The 12,623-nt window shown below is 36.9% G+C and overlaps 1 protein-coding gene across 1 annotated transcript; it reads right to left on the reverse strand.

Moving 5' to 3' along the window:
- Positions 1–505: 505 nt before the first annotated feature.
- Positions 506–10,343, reverse strand: LOC106155832 (chromaffin granule amine transporter-like). The gene is made up of 15 exons (XM_086997877.1): positions 9,939–10,343; positions 7,816–8,050; positions 7,104–7,162; positions 6,779–6,862; positions 6,227–6,319; positions 5,712–5,801; positions 5,451–5,485; positions 4,274–4,355; positions 3,651–3,743; positions 2,940–3,018; positions 2,363–2,414; positions 1,876–2,059; positions 1,570–1,615; positions 1,164–1,251; positions 506–928 (listed from the first exon to the last, which is right to left on the reverse strand). The coding sequence occupies exons 1-15, from the start codon at positions 10,168–10,170 to the stop codon at positions 875–877; spliced, it is 1,506 nt and encodes a 501-aa protein (XP_086854003.1). The 5' UTR covers positions 10,171–10,343; the 3' UTR covers positions 506–874.
- Between the last annotated feature and the right edge of the window lie 2,280 nt (positions 10,344–12,623).

Here is a 12,623-nt window from a genome sequence, read left to right on the forward strand (position 1 = left end):
GACTTTCAACATACTCAGTAATCTTGAAATATTCTGACTGGCTTTCAGAAGTCGCCAGATAAAGGCGTGTAGAAAAGTATAGCTGCGGAGGAATAACTTAGATGCGTTCTCAGTGAAGCTATGTTTCTGAGGTGAGACATGCATGACTTAGAATTTTGGTGCCAATCCGTATTATTGGCGCGGTATATTTGCTTTAATTCAAATTTGTTGGTGGGTTAAGGTCCTATTTGTTAATAAGGTGCTTTTTTTTTTTTTTTTTTAAATATTTGCACGGTTGAATTTTTTTTTTTTTTTTTTTTTTTTTTTTTTTTTTTGGTAAATATTTTTGGATTTTTTCTTTTTGCTGTCTGGTGACTGTACATTTGCCAACTTTGCTGTCTAGTTTAATGGCTCACATAAATTGAATAAATTTTTCAATTCAAAGCTAGATTATTTATTGATTCAGCAATTACTCAATGGTAATCAATTTTTTTGAACAGTTATTTAAAAATGATAGTTTATCAAATTTAACTTAAATTGTCTTTATTCAGTCAAAAGTGTTTTTCAATATTTAATTGCTATAAAGCAAAGGAATAAAATTGAACGAAAATAAATAAAATCAAAATAATGTCAGCATGGCACGGTATGTATCGCGTGGACACTCTCTCTCTCTCTCTCACACACACACACACACACACACACACACGTATGAAAGATATGCGTTGTGCGTTTCATTCCAATTAAGCAAGTAAATTTTTCTTCTCAGACAAATAATATATTGTTGCGTACCTGAGATAATTTTGTAGATTTCATATAATAAAGCAAATGTGATAATCACAGTAAATGATATTAAAAACGAAATTATATCGGAGCACCGTAAGTTCTTTTCATACGTTTATTCTTCGTCGGAAGGACATCTTTCGTACGCTTCACCAGCAGATTTTACTTCCTAGAATACAGAACAGAACAATATAAGGTTTCTTTAGCCAATCTAAAATTATTCCTGCAAGACAAAAAAAAAAAAAAAAAAAAAAAAAAAAAAAACATGTAAACAAAAAAGGATTAATATAAAGGTGACAAACGGCATGCTACACTGTACAAACGGTAGACTATTCCAACTGCAGAAGAATTTGTTGTTTACGGGAAAGTGAATATGGAAAAAGCAATAACTTTTCTACACTTACCGTACAATTCGCTGGTACTGGATGAAAAACCATTATCAGACACAAACATGCGAATATGATACACACGAAGGCAACCATGTAACACCCCCTACAATGTGTACAGATAGGCCAAAGTGAATAGAAACGTGTAAATGAATAAACATATAAATATATACTCCGTATATGAAAAAAGGGGCGGACTTCACTAAAAATCCAACCTTTTCAGAAGCAATGGGCATTTAGGGTTGCAATTGTCCCTTCTCATGGGTAATAAGCCCATAGATTAAAATATGTGAGTATTTAGGCCCATGTTCAAAGTTTATACCGTCACAAAGCCAACAAAGAAAATCGAAACTGACAAGGGATCAGAATAACAGATTTAACGTCAGAATAACAAATTAGTAGGCCCATCTCTGAACAATCTTACCATTCAAACGTCGTAGCGGCCATAAGTGCACCAGTACCTGACGTACCTTAAAGATAACATTATGGATTAACACTTTGTTCTACTCAAACAGAGAAAGAGAGAGAGATTCTCTTTCAACTAATTGGATAAGGTAGGCCCTACTGTTATTCTAACGATTTAAATGTAATCTTCTGTTTTAAGAGAAAGGTTGACTTCTGTAGAGGTACCTTGAGTAAAATACGAAAGGAAACCTTAGTTTAAGAAACACTCCGACTCATAAATTGACAGAACTTTTGACACCTGTTGTACAAGTTAAGCTATACCCACCCACAGCGAACCCCAGAGACAACATGGCGCTGGAAAGTCCGAGCACCTGAGCTATCTCGGAGTTGTGACGTAGTTCCACGAGGTTGGTTACTATGGGCGACACGACTGTCATCACAAAGGCAAATCCAGCACACAAGATACAGTTCGGTGCCAGAGCTTCCCAAACACTCCTCGTCCATGGGTACTATTAAAGCGAAAATACACTCAATAAGCAGGTGCAGTTTCGGTTTCTTGTTTTTTCATGAAGGTGTGTGTGTGAGAGAGTTAAACTTTTAAATTCAACGTGAGCCAATCTTGTCTTCTGGACACATTAAATGAAGCAGCAAAACACTTTTAATAAATAAATAAATAAATAAATAAATTTTACAGAAGAACTTGAGAACAAAGTTGCACGTCCAAAAAAATTAGTCTATAGGCTAACACCTGATTTTGGGCTAAAGTTCTTTTCAGATATAAGCCCCTAAGCTTTTCCGGGAGGTAAACTTACCGAAATATACGCAGTTACGGATAACAGCAGTCCTGATACAGCTAAAATCCAACTGAAAACATATAACGAAAGATGGTTTAAGACCTCATAAAGAGGCAATTGTGAAACTATACCACAGCATACGATGTAATACGCATATTAACTGTATACTTCAACAGTTTAAGTTGAGAGAATTAAAGCTGTCATTTCTGGAAGTCATATATAACACTATTAATGCTGCTAATCTGAACGGTGAATGAGGTCATTCAAGCGAGCTTTCAAAGACCGCATTCGCAACCAAAATTGGTCAGAAACAGATCCGCGGATCAAATATGGCCGACCCCCCCTGAAAGTTAAGTGCGTAATCCCCGCGGGGAATCTATTCAGTGTCTATGCGAGGATTGTGCAGCAGGCTTTCAAGCGGGTCGGCCATATTTGATCCGCGGATCTGTTAGTCCACTGATCAGCTTGTTCTGAATGATCCCAAAGACTTCTGCGTGTACAAAAATCAAAGATCTGTTTCAATCACCCGCAAAGAAAAAAAAAGAAAGTAACTTCGTGTACATATCAGTTATGTTAAAAAGAGAAAACCGCCTACTTATCCACTATGCTTGATAGTCGCTTTACAACTTCTTGCATTATAAGCTGGGCCACTCCTGAGACCAAAAATAATACACCTGAAAATACAGAAATGGGTCCATTTGACTGGTCATGGTACATGGTAAAAAGAAAGCTCGCTCTTAAATTAAAAAAAAAAAAACTTTTAAGGCTCTAAGTTTTGAAGAATGTGATGTACGGGTAATATATCCCCTGTATTTTGATATTTCATCGTATCATATAAGTAAGTATTCCCTACTTGTTAATGTCTGTAGTTTGATCAAATAATAAATATTCTCAATTTTCTTTTTAGAAAATTACGTTCTTTAACAAAATCGTGGGGAAAAAATAAAAGTTCAAATCCAAGGTTGCATTAAGATTGTGAATATAAGACTTCCCATCCAAGTCCAATAAACACTGTGAAGGCTTGGAAATTTGTGAAGTGTGTAGAAATATAAATACGAGCCACATGCAATGAAATGGCATCTCTCAATACCGCCTCTGTGACGACTCAATGCGTTGGAATTAATTGAATGTTCTAGTATCCTTATAACTATTCGTGTCTAAATTTCGTTTAGATTTTAAATAAACTCCACTTTCAAAATGACATCTCTTAATTCCGGGTCTTTGGCCACTTTCCATATGAACCCAGTAATTACATCAGTAATAAACCAGGGCAAGTCAAGTTGTAATTCAAATGCGGTGCACCTACCTATTTGCCACTCCTGTGCTCCTCTCTGTAAGAGCCACGGTGGCGCCATTGCTAGTATTGGGGAGTAGGCAAATTCAGTGACGAAGGCCAAACCTACAAAGAAGGATTTTTTTCAAGGTCCCTTCTGCCCGTATATCAAGAGTATGCAATATATAATCTGCAATAGCACTGTTACAAAAGGAATAAATGTACATCATAAAATGTTCCAAGGGAGTGGCGCGAAAACACTAACTGACAGAAACATTAATAGCAGTGTCTGAATAATTAAAAGGATCGGTAAGAAATTATTAATATTGATAAGTTGGCTAAGGAGCAGCGACACGGTTGGTAGACGAAATTGTTGTTTTTCGTTGCTTAAAACAAAAGGAGTTCGGTTGATATGTTGGTGGGCATAACGGCTATAATAAAATGTACTGGATCCGCACATAGCCCTTAAGACGCCGTGTTGTGTTGTGTTGTGTTGTGTTGTGTTGTGTTGTGTTGGATAACAGTTCGTTGAAAACTAAACGGAACATATAACCCAGAAAACCCAACTTTGATGTAACCTCGACCTCGTCACTGTTGCATGTGCATGCTTGTATATGTTTTAAGTTCCAAAACGAGGCAGTTTGTGGAGAACTTACCTAAGGCATGGATAATATACGGGTCTCGTATGATATTGAGAAACCTCGAGAGTGTAAATGATTTATTGTCGTCATCAGTACCCTATAAAAAATAAGACATTTGTAAAGGGACTATATAGACATTCTTATATTGGCGGAAAGGGTGATGATTATTCAAAAGTCAATATCTGTGTCTATTACAAGATCATTAAATATTTCCTAAATTCATTCTTACCTACGCCAAGGAGGTTATGTTTTCACCCCCGTTTGTTTGTTTGTTTGTCTGTCTGTCTTTCTGTCTGTCTGTCATCAACATAACTCAAAAAGTTATGGACCAATTTTGATGAAATTTTCAGGAACTGTCAGAAGTGGGTCAAGGAACAGATTATTAGTTTTTGGTGGTGATCCGGATCAATTATCAATCAATAATCAATTAATAATCAATAATCAAAATAAAAAAAAAAAATCATTACTAGTATAGAATGAAAATCTAGGGGTGAAACGGCATTGGATGGAGACTTTGCTGCCTTGGCGGAGGTCTGCGCTCTCGGAGTGCTTTTCTAGTTTCAACATGTTTTGACAGTTTTAAGCATTCAATTTTGTTAAAGCTCTATAGCTTTACACCCAAACCCAATACAGAGGTGCAAATAAGGTTCATAAAATTCAGTCAGCAACAGAAAACCTTGTTTCCTATTGCACCAAGTACTTGAGCAAGATGAAACTTTCTTTCCAGTTTTCTGGGGAACATACGTTACATAGTATTGGCCATGACGCAAAGCCCCTTGAGTTACAGTTTAAATATTCATAAAAACATCCTTACGTCATATATTATTTACCATGCCTGAATCACTACAAAATATGTCGGAACACGATATAAAAATTAAAATTTTATGACCTGGAACATGCGTTATCGGAACATACGCTACAATTTAGACACCTTACGTAATGTATAGACATGGTAAAAATTTAATGTGGAGGTAAAATTGAGACAGCTTTGGATATTTGTTCTATACCCATTTATGTTTAAAAAACTGAATACTATTTCGAATACATTCAATTTCATTTGTTGATACTTCGCGAATGTGAAATGCACCTCTTTATTGATTTTGGAAGTTAAGGGAATAACTGAATGAACTAATGCCCTTGAAAAGGGCCTTTTTTCCTAGATAACAGTGATTCATACGACAACAAGTCTTACCTCCGCTGTGGGGCAAACAACCAGCAAACGTAGCCCTAAGTTAGACGAGAGAAAACAAAAGAATTCTTAAAGTTCCAAGAACGCATTTTGCAGTCCGATTAAGATGTTACGACTGCAAAATTAAAGAAATGAATAACAATGTTATTGTGAGATGATATTTTATTTTTTGAGATATCTATTGCATTATATTATATTATATTATATTATATTATATTATATTATATTATATTATATTATATTATATTATATTATTATCCCTACCTGCGTCAAAACATTTGAGACCTCCCTGTAGAAGAAAAGGCGCCAGTCTGCCCAATAGCTGATATAACACACTGCCCATGGAGTACCCACCTAAAATAGGTGATTTTATGGAAAACTGAATAATTATCTAATAAATTTAAGTAATTAACGATAAATAATACTTAAATTGTTTTATTATTAACTGTCAAAAAAAAAAAAAAAAAAAAAAAAACACCTCAATATAGCTTGCGTTTTATTGTCTTTTTTAATATATCGACTGGAAATAAAATTCTTTATTTGCTTTATCCTTGTGATCGACTTCTCCCCCCTAACAACCCACAAAAAAAACAAGAGTTCATCTACATTCATTTTTTTACTATATGCAATCACAGATATGTCTCTGGCTAATTCTATGGAAATTTTCTCTACTTTATCTAGCGAGAATTTATGTATGGAATTATCTTCACTCCTTATCATGGCTCTAATAAAGAGTAGGATTTACCAGTGAAGTTAGCCATGCGATACAAACTACGTACCTAGCATCCCAACTGCATACCCTCCAAATGCCACTGCAAACGCTTTTGTCCTTTCCTTTTTATCTTTGAATCTTTCAGCAAGTAACGTCACGGCTACAATGGAATGTTGCAGAAAAACAGTTGCGTTACAAAGTGAACGTCATTTTTTGTTTGGAATGTTAATTGCGGGAGCTCCCATTAAATATGAACGCGTACATCAGCTGGCGTGCGTGCGTAGTGTGTGTGTGTGTGTGTGTGTGCGTGCGTAGTGTGTGTGTGTGTGCGTGCGTAGTGTGTGTGTGTGTGTGCGTAGTGTGTGCGTAGTGTTTGTGTGTGTGTGTGTGTATGTGTGTGTGTGTGTGTGTAAGAGATGAGAGAGAGAGAGAGAGAGAGAGAGAGAGAGAGAGAGAGAATAAGAGAGAGTCTAGGGAGAGAGGAAGAGAGAGAGATTTGGTCATTAAAAGTAGACAAAATGAATCGTTGAACAACTTAAGACTACTAGCGTATCGTAGGGCTCAGATTGAAATAAATATCAAAGAAGTAAACATGATAAGGGGATGTTGGTTCACGTACCAGCAACATATGTGATACTGGACCCCAGACCCTGTACCATGCGTATCAGAATCAGCAGAGGGAATGGTTTTACAAATGCAAAAGCTGAAAATGAAACCACCATTAAATTATTCCGAAATTACCATTCACTTTGAATACAAAAATAGGTTTCTAGCTATAATGCTATTCACACAGTGGGCAAAAACCAACGAAATCAGAGGGAATTCTATAAATATTAAGGAAAACCTCACAATCAAACCGATAAAATGTGTAAATATTATAAACAGCACTCGCAACTGCTTCAAGCATACAAAAAAAATGTTTAAATTTGAATAAAAAAAATTACCTATCGTTGCTGCGGCATCTAGAACACACCCAACCAGCAGAGGAGACTTGTGGCCAAACCTTAAAGATGATTTAAATATCTGAATGAGAAACAGTATTGGAGTATATGCACGATTTCATCATGTCGTGACTCCACTCTTCCTTCCACCGTTTCATCCATCCATCTATTTATTCTGTAGGTTAGTGTTTCCATTAGTCACTAGACAGATGTAAGTCAGTCAGTCACTTAGATAGTCAGTCAGTAAGTCAGACAGATGTCAGTCAGTCACTTAGTCGGTCAGTCACTTAGTCAGTAAGTCAGACAGTTGTCAGTCTTTACAGTCAGTCACTTATCGCGTTCGGCGTCGACGAGTTCAAATTTGATAGTTTATATTATACTCGAAAAGGGGCCTAAATGTAGAAGCGAGGACAGTGTTTAAGGGAGAAATATATATTTATATTTTCGAAACTGTGTGCTAGGACATCCCCAGAATAACCCCTTCCCCCTCCTTCGATCAATCAGTTGCTATAGGTCGCATTCACATAGTGGACTAACTGGTCCGCAGATCAAATATGGCTGACCCACTTTTATGCTTATTGCGTAATGGCCACGGGGGACCTATTAAGTATTAGAGGAGGAAAAGACGGAAAGCTTTTAAGTGGGTCGCCATTTCTGATCCGCGGACTGGTTAGTCCACTGTCCTAAATTTGGAAAAATAGATTCATAAACTTGCCTGCCAACCACGATCCCGACCAGCGGCCTCACCGCTATCTCCACTGCAAACTTGACTGCCAGCAACACTCCGCCTTTGCCAGAGAGGCCTTCTATCTTAGGGACCTCCCTGCCACCCCCAGGGACGGCCGCACCACCCCCAGAGACCGCCACGACACTGGAGGTACTTGGAGCGGTTTGACAGCTGGTCGTTGGATCTTCGTCGTCTTCCATTAGAAGGCAGGGGAGGATGGCTTCTGCAATAAGTAAATAAATAAATAAATAAAGGATAATAATGAAAATCTTGCAAATATACAGACGCCGTGTCCTTGACACACTGGAAGAACTTATTTTAACATTAATGCAATAGAATAATATAAATATGCAAATATTTAAAGATATCGTAATAATATAATTAGTACTAGATCAAGACATATTTAAACTAAGCATTTTATTTACTTGTCCGCTGAGTAAAATTTGACGCTTGACAAACTTAATAAATCATCTGTTACTCCGCGCTCGCGACCCCTTGGAGAACGCATTTTTGCCCACGCGCAATATGTGACAAAAATCATCTGCAATATAAAATTCATGGACAAGGATGTATGATTTTGTGTTCATTATCAAATAATAAATTTAAAAGGGTTGAGCGTGGGCCAAAATTTGTTCGCAAGCGGTTACAAGGCCGATAATACAGGGCTTAGATAAGAAGTGTATGTACATGTATTTTGATATTGCAAGATTCTCTTCATCAGTTTATCTGATAAATAAACTACTGTTTATCATTTTATAGCCTGGCATTACTTTTTTATGTATCAATTGTAGGTAATGGACAACGTGTTCTAACAAAACGCTTATTTAACTTGTATAAACAAACTTTCATATAAGACATTTCTTTTATATCTCATCTAACGTATCTATAAAGTGCAATACCAAATGTCTCTATATTGGATAAAGACGTTTTCCCCAAAAAAGAACAGTTAAAGGTAAAAATTGAAAAACGATTTCGTGTCTCAACGAAATGCCAATTAACTATTAATACTTTTTATTAATTAAAACTTCGTCTAATTTGATATTTTTGACTAAATACAATTTTTTTCAGGGATCAATTCCCATGCCAACATTGAGACTTTCAACTGTCTCATATTTTCTAATGTCCTTTCGAAGCTGCAAATTTACATAACTCTTACAGTTGACTTATGACAACGGCATTGGTATTCAATTTGCAATATATAAAATCCATGGTATGATGATTCCGTATTCAAAGCCACAGTAATTTAATGATCAAAATGTCGCACCTTGAAGTAATTAACGATGTGGCAACTATAACCCCTCGGGTTCTCCCCTGTCCAGTTAAAAGATTAATAGTGTTTCAACAACAGCAGCAACTAAACGTTTTATTTGTACATGTTAAATCAATTAACATTTTTGCCACAAAAATGCACAAATGTAGTGTGATCGTGGCGCTATACGCTTTGTTCGGTCTTAAGAATGGCTTTCGGTGAAATGCGAGCACTTAGACTCCGTTCACATGAAAAATCTATTTTCTAAAAATCTATTTTCTATTCGCGGTATCTTGTGATCACTCCGAGCGCAGCCGAGAATTAATTACAGCTTTGGAAGTAACTGGCTCGCGCTGCCAGTAATTACGCCGCAGGTTATTCAGGGCACAGACCGTGATCACAAGATACCGCGAATAGAAAATAGATTTTTAGAAAATAGACTTTCTATGTGAACGAAGCCTTAATCTCGGTACAGGTGTTCATACATAAAATGTAACACAACCACCCTCTCGCGATAAATGTTTCGAACACCTCTCACGGATGCTCGAGGTTATCTGGCACATAGCACGCTGGTGACAACTAGGATAGAAAATATTTTGGGTCCTTGGTAATACGCTACTCAACGGAGGGTAATACATTGTATTAACAAGTACCGCCATCCCCACCATCCATACATTCGTTCATCACAAATGGCAATTATTCAGGTTCTTTTTAGCTGTCGTTTTTCACTTATTCTAATCGCTTCTTAGCCTTCTAATCTTCTATTATCACTTAACTTCATGATCACTTAGCCTTATGGTCATTTAGCCTTATGATCACTTAACTTCATGGTCACTTAGCCTTATTTAATATGATCACTTACCCAAGGTTGCCGACAGGCTGGTTTGGAGCGCCAGGGACACGAACACCACGGCTATGACCAACCCCTGGGAACGCCGGAAAGCCTGCCATTTGTCTCTTGCTGACACCGGTCTGGTCTCGTCCTCTGGCGGCCATTCCAGTAACCAAATATCATTCACAGGACCCGCGCCGTGCCCCCCTTGGATATTTTGTTCTGGTATTTCACTGTATCTATCAGTCTCATTGTCCGACATAACGGTCAATACCGAGCTACTGTCTGTACCAGCTGTGTTGTTTCTGCATATATGATAAAATATGGTATTATATATTAACTGCAACTTAATTGTAAACGTAAACACAAACCGGCACAGTTGTCAAACATGGGTACTAGCAGTGCACCGGAAAATGAGGTCTTTCTAAACCCCAGCGACACGAGTGATTCTTCACAGTGATTAAGCAGATGAGAATCAGACTTGCTAGACTAGCGATCTGCGTTTATCATCATTTAACAAGATGGCTTCACGCTCATTTCATATATATATAGATTATCATCTATGACAGTCTGTCAAGGATTCCTATGTGTTGGTATGCAATGGGGTTGCTTTCACGTAAAAAGGATAGGTTTGTCTTCTTATAACAAACAACTGTGTGTTTCCAAACATGCCTGTGTATTTTTTAACTTTTTAATTCCTAGCTGAAAACAATACTAAAACAGAGCTTAAATCTGGGACACGGACATGCCAGGCTGTTTAACAGCTGTGCATTGTGGAAAAGAATAGTATTGTCATGTTTTTTGGTCATCTCATTAATCATCTACGGCACACACACACACACTAGAGAAAAACAAAAAATGCTCTTCGTCGCAAATTTTGACGCGTGAAGAAAACGATTTGTTGTGCATAACTATCGTTTCCGGTTTCAACCTCAGTGCAAAGTATGATCTCCCATACACGCTGTAAAGGCCCGGTCACACTGACGAGAGGATGAATTAAGGATACAAATTTTCTTGGGATTCGGGCCTTCGTTGGTCATCAGCAACAGAATTGACCAAAAATGATAAATTTTCCGCAATAGTGCGCTGATAAGAACAGTATGAATTACAAACATATCAATAATGTATTGTATTTGTATCACAAATAAAAGTGGATGCCATTGCATATGTTCTCAAATCAGACGCAAATCAGACTCAACAGAAACTCTTCAATCCTGATAAATCCGTAATATTAGAAATATATTATTTTAGTTCCTGACATGGACTTGATATGAGCGCTCTACATACGGTTAACATATGTGTAGTGAAACATTAATAACACTGATAAGTTTAAATTTGCATGTATGTGATTTGCATATTTGTTTAATTGTTTAATTTATACAGATGTATTTATTTGACATCTTGCATGTAGTGAACCAGTAATAGAACTGATAGTTAGATTTCCATGTATATAATTTGCATATTTATGCAATTTAAATGTATCTAAAATTAAGTTTTAATTAATTCAGATGTATTTAAGCATGACAAGTTGATACCGCCAGTTATAGAAGATAGTTTGGAATGCAAATTAGGATCAGGTATAAAAGAGGCGCCAGAGCCACAGAGAGGGAGGGACATATATATATATATATATATATATATATATATATATATATATATATATATATAGGGACATATAATAGAGACATATATATATATGTCTCTATTATATGAGAGAGAGAGAGAGAGAGAGAGAGAGAGAGAGAGAGACCTGAGTTTACTGTCAATTAAATAAACCATGTAGAAGAGAACTACACCTGCCTGCCCCAGTTGTCTTATTGGTGATGGAGAAATCTATGAACCTGAATATAACCAACCGGCTGGTTATTACAATACTCGATTATGAGTACACTGAGTGTATTATAGTTAGAACCCCAGATCGGACTGGTCTGAGCCGCGGACACTGGGAGGGGAAGACCGGTGTCACGAAACTGAGGGTCCGTGTGACAGAAAGTTCGCCCTCCATATAGTTATAATGGTTCGGGTCAGCCTGACCTAAATGGGTCAAAATCTAGTGCGCGTCTCAACTGTACAAAGTAATGAGCAGCGGACTCTCTGTCACGGGGGACTTTCTGGTACATGACACCGGGCTAGGTCACCTATTTGCCAAGGATTTATTTCTGTGCCGTCCTCTCATTACCGTCATGGTTGGTAGGTGGTCAGGGCTCATTTATCAGATAAATGATTTTCTAAAAAGCACGCACTTGTTTCAAAGGCTGATAAATGAAAATCATCAAAAATTATTATATGGCCAAAAAAAAAGAAATGATTTTTCTTAATGATTTTGTCAACGGACACTGGAATGACTAATGAGTCTGGTTTTCTTGATTACCGAAAATGCTGCATAACATTCTAGATGAAGGATGCACATACTTTACAACGTGAACAATAGGGTTGGCGCTCGTCATAACTGGGAACCGAAGCGCCAACTTGCGGTGATTACGAAAAACCAAAGCATAATGGCAGCGTCAAAATCTGTTTCCACAAGGTGAGAACTTAATTTTTTTTTTTTTTTTTTTTTTTTTTTTTTTTTTTTTTTTTGTAGTTTGAAGATATTTTAGAGCTTCAGAAAGGTTGTGACCACAAAGCAATAGTTCGGAAGACTAAATGACTGCATAGTTGTTTTTTTTTACTTCAAAATATGTAGTTTTTTGCAGCAAATTGATTCGCAGTCTA

Source organism: Lingula anatina, chromosome 10 (genome assembly GCF_051362555.1).
Source record: "Lingula anatina isolate TDL-2025a chromosome 10, LinAna3.0, whole genome shotgun sequence".
Lineage (NCBI taxonomy): Eukaryota > Metazoa > Brachiopoda > Lingulata > Lingulida > Lingulidae > Lingula > Lingula anatina.